At 43.3% G+C, this 22,683-nt stretch overlaps 1 protein-coding gene across 1 annotated transcript in view; it reads left to right on the forward strand.

The window, feature by feature from the left end:
• Positions 1-22,683, forward strand: part of LOC106577051 (glutamate receptor ionotropic, delta-1) — a 354,069-nt gene that overhangs the window by 189,921 nt on the left and 141,465 nt on the right. Inside the window, exon 3 of the mRNA XM_014154750.3 lies at positions 14,075-14,359. Coding sequence (XP_014010225.1) covers positions 14,075-14,359 — 285 coding nt within the window. The remainder of the gene's footprint in view (positions 1-14,074; positions 14,360-22,683) is intronic.

Here is a 22,683-nt window from a genome sequence, read left to right on the forward strand (position 1 = left end):
TTTTGTCTAATTTTAGCACTGAACAACTTGCATTGGAACTGATGCATGCAATGTGTAGATGGTCCAACTAGTTGCAAAAACATTGCTGTTAATTTTAAAATACTTTAGATTTACAGTTAATTTTGCAATAGAAAATATTATTGCAAAAGGTTTGAACCATAAGGATTTTTCTCCATTAGGAGTTCTACCCCGTGGTAACTGGAAGAACTAATCCCACATGTAGACTAGTTTTGCTTTCAAAGATAATTTTCTAAGTGGTTTCCGATATAGGTCAAATGTGGTTAGAAGCATTGAGGCTAATCACCATATTACCCGTTGGTTTAAGAGATCTCACGACGGAATTCATACCGTTCCGAACGAATGCAGTGCATCGCCTAGGATCGTGGAGTATTACATATTTAACGGCCTCCATGATAGAGGAGATACCCATTTACCCTCCTTCTCCTCCTCCTTGACTTCTTTCTCCTCCCACATCCATCTTATTACTTTCAAGCTTCTAACACTCTTTATATTGGCCTAGTGTGGCTAATTGGCCAATCACACACCACTATAAAGTGGCTTCAGGCAGTGTGGAGACCTCTACATGGGTCCTGCGCTGTGGCAGTCGTGTACATCCCCTAACAACATTTATCACATCTGGTACATTCCCCACCTACTTAATTCAGCTCTTTCAACTCCTCTTGATGTCGTCCCCCTTAATGTGGGCAGCACACTGTTTCCCTGAGTCATGGTTTCCCACACCATGGTTCTACGTGACTTGTTTAACAGAGAGTAAATACAGTACATCCCTAGAGAAAACTCTGAAAGACTAGTTTGGGCAGGTCGATAATGGGAGTATTGTATTCTGGAGGTGGGTTGGTATACCTTAAAACATTTACCATGGTAATACAATTAAAAAAATACCATGGTTTTGTACTAGCAGTGTGTAGTTAAACATCGCTGTTGTTTAGAATGTATTATCATGATGGTCTGTGTCCCACCATTTTTTGCGTAAAGTGACCATAAACGTAGTAATTTATGGTACTCGCTCTGCAATGGCAAAGCCTAGGGCCTAGGGCCTCTCCAACATCTTTAGAACTTGGTGAAAAACCCATGGTCTAGTAGTGAAGTGTACCCTCTTAAACCTTGGGACCTGGATAGGATATGGTGATAAGAATGAATGGAGTCTGAAATCTTGAACATAATGTTTAAAATAATTCGTTTATCTGGTGTTTTTCGCTTCAATTTCAGTTGGCTCGCTCTCATTCAACTGACTAGGCTACAGATTTATAGATTTCTACATTTGTAAAAAGGTATTCATATTACTTATCATCTTATCTCATGAATACATTTTCATCATGTCGTTCTCAACATATCCCTAACAACAGCAAGTTACAATGTTTCTCTTTGTTGAGACTGTTTTTTATTAGTCATATATACAGGATACGCAAGGTATACATCGTCCAATTAAATGCCTACTTTCAGGTTCCTTCTCAACTATGCAACAACAATAAGACGTAGTAAAAATAAGAATACAAACGTGAAGTAAAATAAATATCTTAGCATAAGCATAATACAAGAAGGCAATAATTTATAATCCAATATTTACACATGTATGGTTGAAGGGGGGATGGGGGGCAAATGTATTAATTCAGCAGTACAATAAGAGCAGCAGCTGTGTGCTAAGGTGGTCAGTCCAGTTCAAGTGTTCAGCAGTCTGATGGCTTGTAGATAGAAACTGTCTCTGACCCTTTCGGCATCAGACCTTATGCTTCGATAACGTCTGCCCGACTGGAAGAGAGAGAACTGCTCGTGGCTGGGGTGTGTGGGGTTCTTGATGATGCTGCGGGTCTTCCTCAGGGACTGTTTCAAATAGATGTTCTGGATTGGTGGAAGTACGGTCCCAGTGATGGACTGGGCCGTCTTTACCACATGTTGGAGGGCCTTGTGGTCGTGGATGGAGCTATTCCCGTACCAGGCCGTGATGCAACCGGTCAGGATGCTCTTGATGGTGCAGCGGTAGTATTGGAGAAGACCCGGGGCGGCATGCTGAATTTCTTCAGCAGCCTTAGGAAGTAGAGACGCTGTTGCACCCTCTTGACAAGAGTGGTGGTGTTGTTGGTCCATGACAAGTCCTCGGTGATGTGGATGCCGAGGAACTTGAAACTCATGACTCTACAACAGTCTCATTGATGTGGATCGGGGCATGTTCCCTACTCTGCTTCCTGAAGTTAACAATTAACTCCTTTGTTTTGCTGACGTTTAAGGAGAAACTGCTGTCATGACACCACAATGGCAGTTCACTTACCTCCTCCCTATAGGCTGATTCATTGTTGTGGGTTATCAGGCCTACAACCGTGGTGGTGTCATCAACAAACTTGATGATGGAGTTGATGCCGTGCAAAGCCACACATTCGTGGGTGAACAGTACATGTGTGAATGTTCATTGGAGTCCTCTGTTGTCAGGACTACGACAGGCTAGCGTGACTGGAGCCGACATTAGTTTCTATGCTAACTGACTTTGATAAATTTATCAAAATGTAATACAAAAAATAACAGCAATAATATCATTACACTCTGCTTAACTTGGTGTTTCATATTCTATGTTTAATAACTTGCTTACCATGAAGATCAGGTTTAAAACAATTTGTTTATCTAGTGCTTCTCTCTTCATTGGCTCTCTCATTCAACTGACTCACTGACTAGGCAGGCTATCGAGAGAGTCCTTGTAGAGTGACAGGCTAGCGTGAGAGTCACTGTAGAGAGAGAGAGAGCGTGAAGCAATCACTAGAGTAAGCGGCTCCCTCGGGCCAAAACAAGCACATCCCTTGACTATAAATACATGAATACAAAATGCCAAAGATTAAGCTACCATATACAGTATCCCACATTCTCCCAATCTCCCACATTTCTGGTTGGCAATACAGGGAACCCAGACATAAGCAAAACACTTTACTATTAATACAGAAAGTATTACCCCTTTATGTCAACAACTTGTTTTATTTTGATTTGATGTTACAGACAAACTAGGATCAACAATAGTAGCCTAATGCCGCTGACTTTCTTAGAAACTTGCCCATACTGGCATATAAATTAAACATTATAATACCAACCAACCTCTTGTGACTTTTGGGGGTTTATTTATTTGATGCATTATACTGCTATTGTACCATGCTACCATTTATCATAATTGTGCTTTACCATGGTAGAATGTATAATACAGGTTAAAACCATGATTCTTCCATGATCCACATCTATACCATTGTATTAATGACACAATACCATAGTATTATTTAGGTGCAAGGCAGTACCATCATACTTCAAGGCTAAAACCATGGTACATTTCCATGATTCAGATCAGTACCATGGTATATATGATGCCATACCATGGTAATATTGAGGTACAATGGTAGTACCATCATACTTCAAGGCTAAAACCATGGTACATTTCCATGATTCAGATCAGTACCATGGTATATATGATGCCATACCATGGTAATATTGAGGTACAATGGTAGTACCATCATACTTCAAGGCTAAAACCATGATGCATTTCCATGATTCAGACTATAACATGGTATAAGTGAAAGTACCATAGTAGTACCTGCAGGGGGATGTGTCTGACAGTCACATTAGCAGATGGAGAGTGATTCACTGAGCTGCACCTGTCAGCATGTGACCCAAACAGGGCAAGAGGTGGAGCCCAGCCCCAGCCTAACAGGCTCAGAACCTCTCAACCATGATTGATACGTGGGAATTAAAATCTCTCCTTGAGGGAGGGACAGCTTTCTTCCATTTCCTCTAAAATCCATATGTTCTAAATCAGGGTGCGGTAGCATACTGTAGTAACATGATATACTGTACCTACCTAGAATCCTGATGGCAGGTTCTCATGCAGTTTGAGAGGCCGTTTTCAGACGTGGTTGTGCAACGGTGTGCTATGTTTGGCTACTTTAACAATGCTACTGTAATTCGTCAAGCTCACAACGGCCCAGAGGAATTAGTGTGAATATTAGCGAGTGACGAATCGTCTTTTAATTGATTGACCAGATGAATGATTGTCTGTCTGCACAAACTGAGGGTTTGGTGTGAGTGTGTGGGTGGCAACAGTTTGTGATTGATAGAACACATTGAATCAGAGGGCAGAGATGGGTTCTCTGGGTTTTTTCTGATTCATTTTCTTTTAAGATGTTTATCTTAACAACAGACAGGGTGGTATCTTCAGATTTTGGTGTGTTTGATAACAAGCCTTTAAAAATCAACCATATGGTATTACAGACACTGTCATAACCAGAAACTATCGTATTTCACAGATTAACCACGATCAAAAGGAGTGAATGATCAGAGAAGATTTGGATTGAATACCTACTGAAGTATACTGGTGGAAATCTATGGAATTATAGAATGTGTATTGTCTAATTGTAATTGGTTATGTGTATCCCTTCCATTGAATAACCAATGCATCAGAAGATATTTGCAAATCACATTGGTTTCTGTTAACTGTTAGGATCATGGGCAAATGTGGAATCCGTGTTGCTGGTGTTGTAATCTGTTAATCTGTCTCATTGGGGATGTCACAATATAGACCTATAATTATTTCTGTCTACATTCTGCCTGTTTTACAGCTAGTGTACCAGTGTTACAAAATGTATGGTGTTACTACTACTGCAGTCACTGATTATCTTAGCAATGGCTTCCCCTTTGAATCCTCTGTATTGAGTTCACAGAGAAAGACACTAAATGAGATCATCTCAAATGCAGTGTTAAATTCTTACGACAGCCCCAATTTATCTAATTTCACCACAGCAGTGGTGTGGTGCATTAGCTCTGTTCCGCTGTTACAACGACAACTGTACACATGCACGATAATCTCATTCATTGCAATGGATTGCTCTGCAGAAAATGTATGTCATTAGTAGCCTACCAAACTGATATTCAGCACTCTATTGTCCCTCTAATCACTCTGACATCAATGCAAATGTCATCGAAAATCTAATCAAACAATTTACGAGAGCCCATGAGCTCATTTTGTGCAACTTTTCTATAGGCTATAGGCCCATGAAAACAGTGATGGCCTCTATTCAAAAGAGGACGATCCCATCAGCTTTCTAGGCCTACTAAATGTATTTCTCAACTTTCCTAATATTTAGCCAATATTAAGCACATTGCTTATCTTTTACAACAGGAGTATAGTCTACCTGGCTGGAATGAAAATGAACCACAGGAAAAACATCCTCCATTCACTATTTAAGTGCAGAGATTACATATTTCTTCCCCTGTTTCGAGACAGGTGCATGATAATGATCCATTCTAAATCGAAATGAATTCCACACATATATATTACTTAGTATACTGTATGTAAAGACAAAATTAAATCAAGAATAGTCTAATGGGAGACAATATTAGCCTATCACTTGTGAATTATATATTATCACTTGTGAATGATGCCCAGTTTAAGGCAAGAAACAATGCCTTTTTTTGTGACTTTTTCGAATCATAGTCGCACACCTCATGTAGCCTAGCCCATAGGTCTATATGTTTTGATAAGGTTTGTATCACAACTAAAGTGGCCAAATAACTTCTTAAAATTAAGCACATTAATCTGCTTTACAACGGGTGTAGAGCCTAACTGGCATACATACTGTATGCAGCGCGTGACTTTCAAGTTGGCTTAAGAACATTTTCACCATAAAAATGCACCTTTATAATAAAAGCATTACATGCATAATCCCATTTGTTGTCACTTTTGATAATGGTGATTTCCCGCATTGCTGCACTTATAATGTGAAGAAATAGCCTAATAAGAAAGAAACAGCCCTTTTTCAGGACCCTGTCTTTCAAAGATAATTCGTAAAAATCCAAATTACTTCACAGATCTACATTGTAAAGGGTTTAGACACTGTTTCCCATGCTTGTTCAATGAACCATAAACAATTACCGTAAATTCCGGACTATTAAGCGCACCTGAATATAAGCCGCACCGACTGAATTAAAAAAAAATATATATTTTGAACATAAATAAGCCGCACATGTCTATAAGCCGCAGGTGCCTACCGGTACATTGAAACAAATTAACTTTACACAGGCTTTAACGAAACACGGCTTGCAGTAAGCTTTAGTTGTCTTTTTGCACTGAGTCAATTCCTCACGCTGCTGTTTCCAACGTCTTATCATCGACTCATTAAGACCAAGCTCCCGTGCAGCAGCTCTATTTCCTTTTCCAACAGCCAGATCAATCGCCTTCAACTTGAAAGCTGCATCATATGCATTTCTCTGTGTCTTTGCCATGATGAGGGTGACAAAATGACTACCGTAATCAGAATGATGGGAAGTTTGAGAGCGCTCGATTTAATCTAAACATTAAACAAAAAAGTTGTTTGACCTTAACCCGTTCGGCAATTTCATTGGTCTAATGAAAGCTTCATGCCGCCAAAAAACTGAGCACGTCACAGAATGTGTTTTTTTGGAAAGCGGGAAAAATCCATATATTAGCCGCGTCATTGTTTAAGCCGCGAGGTTCAAAGCCTGGGAAAAAAGTTGCGACTTATAGTCCGGAATTTACGGTAATGAACATGCACCTGTGGAACGGTCGTTAAGACACTAACAGCTTACAGACGTTAGGCAATTAACGTCACAGTTATGAAAACTTAGGACACTAAAGAGACCTTTCTACTGACTCTGACAAACACAAAAAGAAAGATGACCAGGGTCCCTGCTCATCTGCGTTAACATGCCTTAAGGCATGCTGCAAGGAGTCATGAGGACTGCAGATGTGGCCAGGGCAATAAATTGCAATGTCCGTAATGTGAGATGCCTAAGACAGCGCTACAGGGAGACAGGATGGACAGCTGATCGTCCTCGCAGTGGCAGACCACGTGTAACAACACCTGCACAGGATCGGTACTACCGATCATGACACCTGCGGGATAGGTACAGGATGGCAACAACAACTGCCCGAGTTACACCAGGAACGCACAATCCCTCCATCAGTGCTCAGACTGTCCGCAATAGGCTGAGAGAGGCTGGACTGAGGGCTTGTAGGCCTGTTGTAAGGCAGGTCCACACCAGACATCACCGGCAACAATGTCGCCTATGGGCACAAACCCATCGTTGCTGGACCAGGCAGGACTGGCAAAAAGTGCTCTTCACTGACGAGTCGCGGTTTTGTCTCAACAGGGGTGATGGTCAGATTCGCATTTATCGTCGAAGGAATGAGCGTTACACCGAGACCTGTACTCTGGAGCGGGATCGATTTGGAGGTGTAGGATCTGTCATGGTCTGCGGTGGTGTCACAGCATCATCGGACTGAGCTTGTTGTCATTGCAGGCAATCTCAACGCTGTGAGTTACATGGAAGACATCCTCCTCCCTCATGTGGTACCCTTTCTGCAGGCTCATCCTGACATGACCCTCCAGAAAGACAATGCCACCAGCCATACTGCTCGTTCTGTGCGTGATTTCCTGCAAGACAGGAATGTCAGTGTTCTGCCATTACCAGCGAAGAGCCCGGATCTCAATCCCATTGAGCACGTCTGGGACCTGTTGGATCGGAGGGTGAGGGCTAGGACCATTCCCCCCAGAAATGTCTGTGAACTTGCAGGTGCCTTGGTGGAAAAGTGGGGTAACATCTCACAGCAAGAACTGGCAAATCTGATGCAGTCCATGAGGAGGAGATGCACTGCAGTACTTAATGCAGCTGGTGGCCACACCAGATACTGAATGTTACTTTAGATTTTGACCCCCCTTTGTTCAGGGACACATTATTCCATTTCTGTTAGTCACATGTCTGTGGAACTTGTTCAATTTATGTCTCAGTTGTTGAGTTTTGTTATGTTTACACAAATATTTACACATGTTAAATTTGCTGAAAATAAACGCAGTTGACAGTGAGAGGACGTTTCTTTTTTTAGTTTAGTTTATCAATATGTTCAGCTAAACGTTCGGAACTATTGCGTCAAGAGCATTGCGGGAAAAGTTTTTTTTTATGCTAATGGGTGTATTCATTTGGAATATTTATTTCTAGGTCAACTTTTGTACTATGGGGGATAGTAGATTGACATAAGCTAGTGCTTTTGCTGTTCATTAGGCCTTCTCGTCTTGTTGGCTGACTAAAAGTAAATGTGGACAGTTCTTCTAATATGTTCAATACGCACCTTGGAATTGGATAAGGACACGCACAGTTGCTTCCCTGATGTGTATGTCTTCACTTGTAGTCTGTGACAAAGACCCAATCACGTGAGGGAGAGCCATGTGAGTGAGATGAGAGGTGCTTCGGAGCAGGCAGGACTCAGGGAGAAAGGGCTGCAAAAGGCATGGATTTGTTTAGGTTGTTTTATGGCCACACAAAGGGGATGCCGCCGGGAAATTCAAGGCATTATCAAATGCTTCTCAAATTATGAATGAGAGACTGACGAAGTGTGTACAGCCTGCGCAAAAAACAAAGTGGAGCTCATGCCTTTCAAGCGACTTTTTTCAAATCATCATTAGTCGCATCATGCAGCCTTACAATGTATTAAATATCAAAACATATAGCCCAACTAGTGTAGCCCACAGCCATATGGCATAGCCAGATCAGGGCCTAACATAAGGACAACTTAGAGTATGCTATTCTGTTCTTCTGAAATAGACTACATTTTCTTCAAATCATGTTTCTTTAGACCTGTCTAAAATAAATAATAGGTTTATTGTGAAGGTGTAAACTATATTACATTTATTAGACTTTTTGAAATGTAGATGTTCCAAAGGTCTGCATCATTGGCTTGTAGGCTGTGTGTGGAAGCCAGGAGATGCTAAATGTGTTTATGTTAATTAACGGTCAATTACCTTGAGACCTCAAGTTATTTGCTTGACAATCACCGGCTGATAAAATTTTGTCCATTGCCACAGCCCTACTAATGACAGGCACTGTGTTTATTAGGTGTGTTTGAAATTCACCCCCACACACAAATGCATTATTGCTTTTTCGACTGTAATTTCTTTTTCAGGTTTTCTACCCATGCTGAAAACCTCTTGCCATAGTACTTAAAACAGGGATGGGTAACTCATCATGGGGGGCCGCAGTGGCTCGTGGGTCTGCGTCCCCACATCCATAGCCACACATATAGTCAGCGCTTGCGTTTTGGGGGCCATAAGCAAAGTTCTAAGTTTTAGATTTAATTTCCTTGAATTCTACACATTTCGCCATGGGGTGGAAAGAAACATTTTCAGTTTTACAGCAAATTTCCTGCCATTCTACACATTTTGCCATAGGATGGAGAGCACTGTTTGCAGTTTTTAATGTGACCTGACTGAGAGTGACTAGCAAAATCAATGGGGGCCCCTCGTTCGGTAATTCAACCATGATTACTACAAGTTGAGATAGCTGGCCGCAAGACTAACTTACAATTTAAACAATGTTAGCTGACATGGGCTAATTGAGAGACTATCAGTGACTGACATAAGAAGAGAAAAACTGCTGATGCACAACCAAATTTCAAAATTGCACCTTGTGTATTCTACTATTCAACTCTCACCAGTAAGTTGAAACCCTGACGGAGTTCCGGAATAAGGCCTGCAGTTGAACGGACATGAAGAGTCAGATACTCGCGGCATATGAATGACAGGGTCGTCCACTCTAGTGAGAACATTTAGGAGTCATTATTCCATCATTATCATCCTTACCAGTGCCTCTGAAGACCTCTGCCTGTTAGAGAGAGGCTTGTCTGTAATGTGACTGAAATATTTGTATAGCCTTTATTCCAGGAGAAAATGAATACAGCATCTTCTTTTTACACTGACCCTTACAGAAAAAACACATAATTTCACATGTGGAAAATCACATGATTTCACATGTGAAATTTCACATGAAGTATGTGTTTTTGGAACACTTCCAAATCAAATCAAATATTATTTGTCACCTGTGCCGAATACAACAACCTTACAGTGAAATGCTTACTTACTAACCCTTAACCAACAATGCAGTTTTAAGAAAAAGAAGTGTTAACTAAAATAAACTGAAGTAAAAAAAATAAAAAAAATAATTAAAGAGCAACAATAAAGGAACAGTAACGAGGTTATATACCGAGGGAGGGTACTGGTACAGAGCCAATGTGCGGGGGGCACAGGTTAGTAAATGTAATTAAGGTAATATGTACAGTACATGTAGGTAAAGTGACTATGCATAGATAATAAAAAGAGCGTAGCAGCAGTGTAAAAAGAGGGTGGGGGGGTCAATGCAAAAAGTCCGGGAAGCCATTTGATAAGCTGTTCAGCAGTCTTATGGTTTTGGGGTAGAAGCTGTTAAGAAGCCTTTTGGACCTAGATTTGGCGCTTGCTGTGTGGTAGCAGAGAGAACAGTCTATGACTAGGGTGGCTGGAGTCTTTGGTCATTTTTAGGGCTTTCCTCTGGTATATAGGTCTTGGATGGCAGGAAGCTTGGCCCCAGTGATGTACTGGGCCGTACACACTACCCTCTGTAGTGCCTTGCGGTCGGAGGCCGAGCAGTTTCCATACCAGGTGGTGATGCAACCAGTCAGGATGCTCTCGATGGTGCCGCTGTATAACTTTTTTTTGGACCATGATAGTTCTTTGGTGATGTGGACACCAAGGAACTTGAAACTCTCAACCTGCTCCACTACAGCCCCGTCGATGAGAATGGGGATGTGCTCGGCCCTCCTTTTCCTGTAGTCCACAATCATTGTCTTGATCATGTTGAGGGAGAGGTTGTTATCCTGGCACCACACTCCTCCCTATAGGTTGTCTCATCATTGTCGGTGATCAGGCCTACCACTGTTTTGTCGTCGGCAAACTTAATGATGGTGTTGGAGTCGTGCTTGGCCATGCATTCATGGGTGAACAGGAGGCACAGGAGGGGACTTCATGGGTGAACAGGAGGGGACTGAGCATGCACCGCTGAGGGGCCCCGTGTTGAGGATCAGCGTGGCAGATGTGTTGTTACCTACCCTTACCACCTTGGGGCGACCCGTCAGGAAGTCCAGGATCCTAGTTGCAGAGGGAGGTGTTTAGTCCCAGGGTCCTTAGCTTAGTGATATTTTGAGGGCACTATGGTGTTGAACGCTGAGCTGAAGTCAATGAATAGCATTCTCACGTAGGTGTTCCTTTTGTCCAGGTGGGAAAGGGCAGTGTGGAGTGCAATAGAGATTGCATCATCTGTGGATCTGTTGGGGCGGTATGCAAATTGGAGTGGGTCAATTAAAACAAATTGTATTTGTCACATGCGCCGAATATAACCAACAACGCAGTTCAAGAAATAGAGTTAAGAAAATGTTTACTAAATAATCTATTGAGTCAATGTGCAGGGGTACAGTTTAGTCGAGGTCATTTGTACATGTAGGTAGGGGTAAAGTGATTCTTGTCTACAGCTGCTCAATAGGTGCCCTTCTTTGCGATGCATTAGAAAACCTCCCTGGTCTTTGTGGTTGAATCTGTTTTTGAAATTCACTGCTTGACTGAGGGACCTTACAGATAATTGTATGTGTGGGATACAGAGATAAGGTAGTCATTAAAAAATGATATTAAACAAAATTATTGCACACAGAGTCCATGCATGTGACAAATACAATTTGATTTTATATTCTAATAATTAACCGCAATTCATGTAGAAAAGTAATTTTCTGTTTTGTACTTTCTGTGCTGTAATTTCAATCACTGAGTTCCTCTACTAAATTGTCCAACTGAACTTGTGATTGCCAAGCCAGTAGGGAGTACAAAGGAACTTTGAGCTGCTAAGGGTTCAGGTCATGGATGATTCATTCGAATGTGAAGGTGCCTCAGGGGAAATAGGTCCCTCAATCCCCTAAATGCCTCCAAGTAGCTTGTTTGGTAGTCAAGTCCATCTCTCCCTCTCTCATCAATGTCTCTGTTTCCCCCATTTCCTTCTCTCACCCTCCTGCTGTTTCTGGTCCTGTCATTTCAAGAATTTCCATTTATATCTCCCCGATTGTCTCTCTCTCTCCTCACTCTTCTTTCTCTATTTTCAACCCCTCATCACGCTCTTTAGTTGCCCCAGTGCTCCTGATTTACAATGGCTTAATGTAGTCCTGTGCTGGGAGTCGGCAGGAAAATGTCCCATTTGTCACATTAATAGTCCATCTTCGTCAGCGTCCTAGTATGGCTCCATCCACAGTCGCCCCCTTCCTCATCCAATGCCCCCCCCCCCCCCCCCCATCCTTGTGTGCTGCTTGGCGGATCAGAGAAACATTGCTATAGCTGATCTTCCTGATTTCTGATGCATTTTTTGTCCAGCTATAGTTTCTTTCTCCCTTTTGTCATGTGTAACCACACTCCGTGCTCTATAGTCATTCGTCATTGTTTAACCTTCTATATTGTTCTAGGTGGCTGGTCTTTGTGCATTGTAATGCTTTTGTTTTGGATTTCACGTCATTATGAGCATGCGAGTCTCTCTAAGCATTTCAAAGAGATTACACTTAATTGGGTGATTTTTAACAAACAGTGGGCACACATTTAATTACTGTTGCATTCCATTAGCGCTTTGTTTGTGCCCAGATAAAGGATAAAAAGAGGCCTGTTGACTATATGACAAATGTTGACTTGAATTCCAAATGTGGTGATCATGTTTTTCGTGTTCAAATAAGATTAGTAGTAGAGGATTATGTATGGTATGTATAGATTGTAACTCTACACAGATATGGCTCTACCATCAGCCACAAATAAAGCTCCTCATTTCTCTAGTCTGGAATTTGCTGCAGAAGTTTTAGATTGCACAGAATATTTTCTGGTGATACTAGACTCTGAAATTCAGTGTAAAATCTGCCTGCAAGGGAGAGGACCTGTTTAGTTGACCGGACAGCTATTTATACATTTTATGGGGGCAGACAGCAGTACCTTTACTCATGAAATGATCAGGTGCACTGACTATACTCATTGATGCAAGACAAGTATTCATTAACCCAAGGCCTGGTTGACTGAAGGTTTCCTGCCTTATTAAGACTGAATCAGAGTCCCCTGTTAATTAGACTTATACTGTAGGTGTCTCCTATGAGTTTATGTGTAGGTGAGAGTGTGGAATTGTGTGAAGTTTAGAATATCTACAGCTCTTACACTCTAACCAAACTTCTTCAACTTATGACTGTACATTTGATTTTATATTTTAACAAAGACATCCACTTGTGTACTTGGCAGCCAGCAGTTTTCAAGCACTGGTAAATGTACATTTATCTGTTTTAATGCCTCCAAGCTCACTTCATACCAGAAGCTCACTGACAGATGTGCAACATTCATAAAATATTTACTACTACTTATAATGGGCAGCTTATCAGGGTAAATTTGAAGCCATAGATGTTAAGACTCTGTATAAATATTTTACTGTACTTTCAGTAATTCATCCCAACAGACATCTTGAACTTTTTTAAAAGGATCTTACTGAGATTTTCTCCAAAGCACACACACATGAACAAACAGCAGGAGGAAGTGGTGGCTGGACCATCTATGTCAGGAACTACAAGTATTACAAAAATGGATTTGTATGTTAATCTGGGTGACACAGATTTCAGAGACGACATGTTTCTGTGGTGGTGGGGGGTGGGGGGGGGGGGGGGGTGCAAACGGGAAAGAGGGATTTATAACTTAACTTGCTGTAGTACTTGTGCATTTTTTTGGTGATATTAAAGGGATGTTTTGTTTACTTTTCTACAGGCCCTACCCGCCCTTTCACCCATCCTCTTCCTGTTGTCCAAATGCCCATGGCTGTATGTGCCCTCAGTTCCTTCCCTGCCCATACCCTGGCCTGCTCTACTTTTCTCTGCCCATGTCCTGCCTTGCCCTTCTGGGTCCTACCCTACCAATGTCCTGCATTGCTCTGCCCTGCCCTGACCTGCCCTTTAACTGCGGCCCCTCCTCCTCACATAATTTCTGAAGCCATAAGTCCCTTCTAAATTCCCTTCTCCAGCAGTTTGATCTTCAGGGGACATTTTGTTATCTTTATCTTTATTATTATCTCCATCTTTATCTTTGTTATTTCTACAAACAGAACGCACTACTTTAATTTGACTAGTACTGATACCACATGCTCTATGCTGTCTAATTGGATTGTCTGAAGTTTGTCTCATCATGTCCCTCTCATCCTTGTCCCTCTTTAGCCTGTGAGCTGATGAACCAGGGCATCCTGGCACTGGTAACATCTACAGGCTGTGCATCCGCCAGCGCCCTCCAGTCCTTGACCGACGCCATGCACATACCCCACCTGTTTATCCAGAGAAACGGCCAGGGCACACCTCGCACCGCCTGCCACCTCAACCCAAGTCCTGACGGGGAGAGCTACACCCTGGCCGCCCGCCCGCCCGTACGCCTCAACGACGTCATGCTCACCCTGGTCACTGAGCTGCGCTGGCAGAAGTTCATCATCTTCTATGATGCTGACTATGGTGAGTGGGGGAAAGGGGTGGGGTATAGGGTGAGTGGGGGAAAGGGGGAAAGGGGGAAAGGGGTGGGGTATAATGTGAGTGGGGGAAAGGGGGGAAGGGGTGGGGTATAGGGCGAGTGGGGGAAAGGGGTGGGGTATAGGGTGAGTGGGGGAAAGGGGTGGGGTATAGGGTGAGTGGGGGAGAGGGGTGGGGTATAGGGTGAGTGGGGGAAAGGGCTGGGGTATAGGGTGAGTGGGGGAAAGGGGTGGGGTATAGGGTGAGTGGGGGAGAGGGGTGGGGTATAGGGTGAGTGGGGGTTGGTGGGTGTGCAGAAAACACAGTTGAGTGTTGTGTGACCATTACAGTTTTTATTTTTTGTATGTGTGACCTTCTAAAGACCAGTTTTCCAATGGGGAAGGCCAGTACAATTTTAAGGATGATGATGATGATGATGATGATCATGATGATGATCATGATGATGATAATGATGACCATAACCGCAGTAGCCAACTAGCAGTAATCAATAGGATTTTTTTTCCCACCTTAATAAGATATTGTTGTTATGGACAATGCACAAAGCTGATAAATATTTGAAGGGAGAGTAAATAAAATATTTACTGCTACATATAATGGACAGTTTATCAGGGTAAATTTGAAGCCATATATGTTAAGACTCTGTAATTCATCCCAACAGACATCTTTAACTTTTTTTAAAAGATCTTTCTGAGATTTTCTCCAAAGCACACGCGCACATAAACAAACAGCAGGATGAAGTGGTGGCTGGACGAACTATGTCAGAAACTACAAGTATTACAAAAGTTGATTTGTATGTGGAGGGCCAGTACGATATTAATGATGAAGATGATGATGATGATAACCGTAGTAGCCAACTAGCAGTAATCAATAGGAGACATTTTTTTCTCCCTTAAACTATATTGTTATTTTGGACAATGCACAAATCTGAGAAATGTTTAAAAGGATAGTGCGACATTATTTACACTGAACAAAAATATAAACGCAACATGCAACAATTTCAAAGATTTTACTGAGTTACAGTTCATATAAGGAAATCAGTCAATTTAAATTAATTCAATTATTCTATGGATTTCACATGACTGGTAATACAGATATGCATCTTATGGTAGGGGCGTAGATCAGAAACCAGTCAGTATCTGGTGTGACTACCATTTGCCTCATCCAGCGGGACACATCTCCTTCAAATATTCAGCTAGCGGGATATACGCTGCACAGGCAAGATAGAACAGCACACTCCGGTAAGATGAGGGGGGGCAGTCTGTACATATTTGTAAACAACAGCTGGTGCACAAAATCTAAGGAGGTCTCTAGATTTTGCTCGCCTGAAGTAGAGTATATTGTGATAAACTGCAGGCCACACTACTTGCCTAGAGAGTTTTCAGCTATACATTTCGTGGCTGTTTATTTAGAACCACAGACAGATGCTGGCACTAAGACCGCACTCAGTCAGCTGTATAAGGTAATAAGCAAACAGGAAACCACTCACCCAGTGGCGGTGCTCCTAGTGGCCGGAGACTTTAATGCAGACTAACTTAAATCAGTTCTATCAAATTTCTATCAACATGTTAAATGTGCAACCAGAGGGAAAACAATTCTAGATCACCTGTACTCCACAAAGAGGGACGCGTACAAAGCTCTCCCTCGCCCTCCATTTGGTAAATCCGACCACAACTCTATCCTCCTGATTCCTGCTAACAAGCAAAAATGTAAGCATGAAGCACCAGTGACTCGGTCTATAAAAAAGTGTTTAGATGAAGCAGATGTTAAACTACAGGACTGTTTTGCTAGCACAGACTGGAACATGTTCTGGGATTCTTCCTATGGCATTGAGGAGTACATCACATCAGTCACTGGCTTTATCAATAAGTGCATCGAGGAAGTCGTCCCCACAGTGACTATACGTACATACCCCAACCAGAAGCCATGGATTACAGGCAACATTCGCACTGAGCTAAAGGGTAGAGCTGCCTCTTTCAAGGTGCGGGACTCAAACCCGGAAGCTTACAAGAAATCCTGCTATGCCCTGCAATGAACCATCAAACAGGCAAAGTGTCAATACAGGGATAAGATTGAATCATACTACACTGGCTCCGACACTCGTCTTATGTGGCAGGGCTTGCAAACTATTAAAAACTACAAAGGGAAGCACAGCCGCGAGCTGCCCAGTGACACGAGCCTACCAGACTAGCTAAATCACTTATATGCTTGCTTTGAGGCAAGCAACACTGAGGCATGCATGAGAGCCGTAGCCGACGTGAGTAAGACCTTTAAACAGGTCAACATACACAAGGCTGCGGGGCCAGACGGATTACCAGGACGTGTGCTCCGGGCATGTGCTCACCAACTGGCAGGTGTCTTCACTGACATTTTCAACATGTCCCTGATTGAGTCTGTAATACCAACATGTTTCAAGCAGACCACCATAGTCCCTGTGCCCAAGAACACAAAGGCAACCTGTCTAAATGACTACCGACCCATAGCACTCACGTCCGTAGCCATGAAGTGCTTTGAAAGGTTGGTAATCGCTCACATCAACACCATTATCCCAGAAACCCTAGACCCACTCCAATCTGCATACCGCCCAAACAGATCCACAGATGATGCTGTGGATCGCTAATCTCTATTGCACTCCACACTGCCCTTTCCCACCTGGACAAAAGGAACACTTATGTGAGAATGCTATTCATTGACTACAGCTCAGCGTTCAACACCATAGTACCCTCAAAGTTCATCACTAAGCTAAGGATCCTGGGACTAAACACCTCCCTCTGCAACTGGATCCTGGACTTCTTGACGGGCCACCCCCAGGTGGTGAGGGTAGATAGCAACACATCTGCCACGCTGATCCTCAACACTGGAGCTCCCCAGGAGTGCGTGCTCAGTCCACTCCTGTACTCCCTGTTCACCCACGACCAGGCATGACTCCAACACCATCCTTAAGTTTGCAGACGACACAACAGTGGTAGGCCTGATCACCGACAACGACGAGACAGCCTATAGGGAGAAGGGTCAGAGACCTGGCCGGGTGGTGCCAGAATAACAACCTATCCCTTAACGTAACCAAGACTAAGGAGATGATTGTGGACTACAGGAAAAGGAGGACTGAGCACACCCCCATTCTCATCGATGGGGCTGTAGTGGAGCAGGTTGAGAGCTTCAATTTCCTTAGCGTCCACATCAATAACAAACTAGAATGGTCCAAACACACCAAGACAGTCGTGAAGAGGGCACAACAAAGCCTATTCCCCCTCAGGAAACTAAAAAGATTTGGCATGGGTCCTGAGATCCTCAAAAGGTTCTACAGCTGCAACATCGAGAGCATCCTGACTGGTTGCATCACTGCCTGGTACGGCAATTGCTCGGCCTCCGACCGGAAGGCGCTACAGAGGGTAGTGGCCTGTGGGGTGTTGTCTCACTCCTATTCAATGGCTGTGCCAAGTTACTGGATATTGGAACTGGAACAAGCTGTCGTACACATCCATCCAGAGCATCCCAAACATGCCCAATTGGTGATATGTCTGGTGAGTATGCAGCCATGAGAGAATTGGGACATTTTCAGCTTCCAGGAATTGTGTACAGATCCTTGCGATATGGGGCTGTGCCTTATTATCCTGAAACGAGGTGATGGCGGCAGATGAATGGCACGACAATGGGCCTCAGGATCTCTTCACGCTATCTCTGTGCATTCAAATTGCCATCGATAAAATGCAATTATGTTTGTTGTCCATAGATTATGCCTGCCCATACCATAACCCTACCGCCACCATGGGGCACCCAGCAAACCGCTCGTCATACGACGCCATACACGCTGTATGCCTTACACATCTGCCCGGTACAGTTGAAAACGTGAAGAGCACACTTCTCAAGCATGTCAGTGGTCATTGAAGGGAAGCATTTGCCCACTGAAGTGGGTTACGACGCCAAATTGCAGTATGGTCAAGACCGTGGTGAGAACGACGAGCACGCAGCTGAGCTTCCCTGAGACGGTTTCTGACAGTTTGTGCAGAAATGTTTCGGTTGTGCAAACCCACAGTTTTATCAGCTGCCCGGGTGGTTGGTCTCAGATGATCCTGCAGGTGAAGAAGCTGAGGTCCAGGGCTGTGGAGGTCCTGGGCTGGCATGCTTACACGTGGTCTGCGGTTGTGAGGCCGGTTCGACATACTGCTAAATTCTCCAAAACATTGTTGGAGCTGGCTTATGGCAACAGCTCTTGTGGACATTCCTGCAGTCATCATCCCAATGTTACACTCTCTCAAAACTTGAGACATCTGTGGCATTGTGTTGTGATAAAACTGCACATTTTAGAGTGGCCTTTCATTGTCCCCAGCACAAGGTGCACCTGTGCAGTGATCATGCTGTTTAATCAGCTTCTTGACATGCCACATCTGTCAGGTGGATCTATTATCTTGGCAAAAGATAAATGCTCCCTAACAGGGAAGTAAACAAATTTGGGCACTGAGATCTTTTATTTCAGCTCATGAAACATGGGACCAACACTCTACATGTGTTGTAAAAGGCTCCCGAGTGACGCAGCAGTCTAAGCCACTGCATATCAGTGCTAGAGGCATCACTACAGACCCTGGTTTGATCCCAGGCTGTGTCACAATCCACCATGATTGGGAGTCCCATAGGGTGATGCACAATTGTCTGGGTTAAGGGAGGGTTTGGCTGGGGTAGGCCATCATTGTAAAATAAGAATTTGTTCTTGACTGACTTGCCTAGTAAAATAAAAACATATTGTGTTTATATTTTTGTTCAGTGTCCTTACCCAGAGTCAGATTAATTCATGGATACCATTTTTATGTCTCTGTGTGCATTTTGAAGGAAATTGAAGGTCGTTTCTGGAGCCATTGATTCCAATTGCACTCATTAGTATGTTCTGTTTACAATGAACGGCACATCTGAACTGCGAGGATGAAAATATTTTCGAGCTTAGAATTTCTGCTCCAATGCCTTTAATTACAGTTTCATTATTAAGTTGTTTTAGGTGCTACTGAAGCATAGATTAAATATTACTCCCTGTCAACATCTGTAAATCACTCCAATGAAATCACTTCATAAACGATCATCCCCACAGGCTCTTATGGTGTTATCAGCATAATATCAATAGTAAATCTCCTCATATCACAGTATAGCTAAATAATATATCATAACGAGTTATGAAGATCAGAGTGTTTAGTGATTCATAACATTTAGAAACATTTTCAAAGCCAAATACTGACTCGTAGAGGGGATCAAAGTTTCAAGCATAACATTCATGTTGATTGCCCAAAAGTTGTGGTAAATCCTTGGCCATGTTAATATTAAAGGTGTAATCTGTCATTTTATGTATGTTTTTATGCACTGCATGCTGATTGGGTTAGATGGAATTTACGTTTTTCATGTGTGCATTTGTTAGTTGAAACCTATCCTAGGCAGCCGATAGTGGGCTAAACATGGTGTGCAACATCCTAAGTTGTCAGAAAAAACTAAATAGTGGTGGGAAATTGTGTTTTATAAAAACAGTACACATACTGTATCTTTCCAGTTTTTATTCAACTTCCTGCCGTTAAAGCTAGTTAAGGAGGGAAATGGTGCCTTTGCAGCCTGAATGGAGGATTCTTTATGTACAAGCTGGTCCACGAGGAGTACGAGTGTATTACTAGCTGGGCACATCAATCCTAGATGATAGTGCAGATCTAAGATGCAAATAATCAGGGATAATAGTACACAAGAAGTATGACTAGCCAACATGTTAATTCTGAGTTTAACCAGGCCCCATTAGTGTTAAATAATGAATAAGGAGACCGGTTTTGATGAGGCAGCCTACTTAGCTAATTATGCTCATTAAGATCAGCAACCCTGACATCCACATTCCTTGAGTTACTACATTTTTTAAATTGAGTTAAAGAGTGTATCTAATTAGAACAGGTATTTCAGAGCAGTCAAAATACCGTCAGTGCCTACCCATTATTTACCAAAAACTTAATGCACAGACAAATATGTCACATGAGGCTGTATCCAGTAGTTTAAAAGTTTTAGTCAGGGAACAGAGATGTTGAATTTAAAGTATTAATTGAGCTGGTGAGGAATGATTAGTGCATGCAAGTTAGCTCACTGAAGTAAATGGGTGATTGATTTAGCCAATTTAAGTGGAATGAAGACTGAAATACCCTTGGGCTTTGTCGATTGCAGTGCAGTATGCTTTGTTATTTGCTGGGAGATTTGGTCTAAAGCAGGTATTCCCAAACTGGGGAGGCTACAATGCAATGCCGTGGGGGGTATGCCAAATAAAAATGGGATTCATATTTAAAAATAAAAAAAACAGTCCATTTCTATTTTACAACAGGGCTATACTGTAACGTTCGTCGCCTGGTGACGAGGAAGCGGACCAAAACGCAGCTGGGAGCGAACACATGTTTATTCAACACACTGGAATTAAACATGTACACAAAAATCAAGAAAAATGCAGATACGTTACGTGCTCAAACAAAGAGACAACACCCCACAAACAGCGTGGGGAAAACAGCAACTTAAATGTGATCCCAATCAGAGACAATTAGCGACAGCTGTCTCTGATTGGGAATCGACAGAACCCAACATAGAAATAACCCACCTAGAGCCTACACAAGGCTAAAACGTAAACCAAACACAAACCAATGAAAAATACCTAACATGACACACCCTGACCCAATATACCCGAGTTCACCTGGTCAGGGCGTGACATATACATTTGGGTGAGGTTTTGCCGGGGGTACACGCAATGCTGCCGGGGTACGCCAAACACATTTACATTTACATTTACATTTAAGTCATTTAGCAGACGCTCTTATCCAGAGCGACTTACAAATTGGTGCATTCACCTTATGATATCCAGTGGAACAACCACTTTACAATAGTGCATCTAAATCTTTTAAGGGGGGGGGGGTTAGAAGGATTACTTTATCCTATCCTAGGTATTCCTTAAAGAGGTGGGGTTTCAGGTGTCTCCGGAAGGTGGTGACTGACTCCGCTGTCCTGGCGTCGTGAGGGAGCTTGTTCCACCATTGGGGTGCCAGAGCAGCGAACAGTTTTGACTGGGCTGAGCGGGAACTGTGCTTCCTCAGAGGTAGGGGGGCCAGCAGGCCAGAGGTGGATGAACGCAGTGCCCTTGTTTGGGTGTAGGGCCTGATCAGAGCCTGAAGGTATGGAGGTGCCGTTCCCTTCACAGCTCCGTAGGCAATCACCATGGTCTTGTAGCGGATGCGAGCTTCAACTGGAAGCCAGTGGAGAAAGCGGAGGAGCGGGGTGACGTGAGAGTACTTGGGAAGGTTGAACACCAGACGGGCTGCGGCGTTCTGGATGAGTTGTAGGGGTTTAATGGCACAGGCAGGGAGCCCAGCCAACAGCGAGTTGCAGTAATCCAGACGGGAGATGACAAGTGCCTGGATTAGGACCTGCGCCGCTTCCTGTGTGAGGCAGGGTCGTACTCTGCGAATGTTGTAGAGCATGAACCTACAGGATCGGGTCACCGCCTTGATGTTAGTGGAGAATGACAGGGTGTTGTCCAGGATCACGCCAAGGTTCTTAGCACTCTGGGAGGAGGACACAAGGGAGTTGTCAACCGTGATGGCGAGATCATGGAACGGGCAGTCCTTCCCCGGGAGGAAGAGCAGCTCCGTCTTGCCGAGGTTTAGCTTGAGCTGGTGATCTGTCATCCACACTGATATGTCTGACAGACATGCAGAGATGCGATTCGCCGCCTGGTTATCAGAAGGGGGAAAGGAGAAGATTAATTGTGTGTCGTCTGCATAGCAATGATAGGAGAGACCATGTGAAGATATGACAGAGCCAAGTGACTTGGTGTATAGCGAGAATAGGAGAGGGCCTAGAACAGAGCCCTGGGGGACACCAGTGGTGAGAGCGCATGGTGCGGAGACAGATTCTCGCCACGCCACCTGGTAGGAGCGACCTGTCAGGTAGGACGCAATCCAAGCGTGGGCCGCGCCGGAGATGCCCAACTCGGAGAGGGTGGAGAGGAGGATCTGATGGTTCACAGTATCAAAGGCAGCAGATAGGTCTAGAAGGATGAGAGTTTTGAATTGTTTGAATGGAATGTTAGCATATTGGCAGTTATTGAAAATTGTAAAATGGAATAATCCCTCTCTAAGATTGTCTGGCTGGCTAGCAAGCTAACACACATACAGTGCTGATACATTCTCCACATTCATTATTTTACACAATCTTATCACTGGCAAACTATAACGTTATTGATAATAGCCTACACTACAGATAATTTTAGACAAGGGGTGGGTACAGTGGTTCTTGTCCTTTATCTGAAACAATGTGTC

This window comes from Salmo salar, chromosome 18, assembly GCF_965601325.2.
Source record: "Salmo salar chromosome 18, fSalSal1, whole genome shotgun sequence".
NCBI lineage: Eukaryota > Metazoa > Chordata > Actinopteri > Salmoniformes > Salmonidae > Salmo > Salmo salar.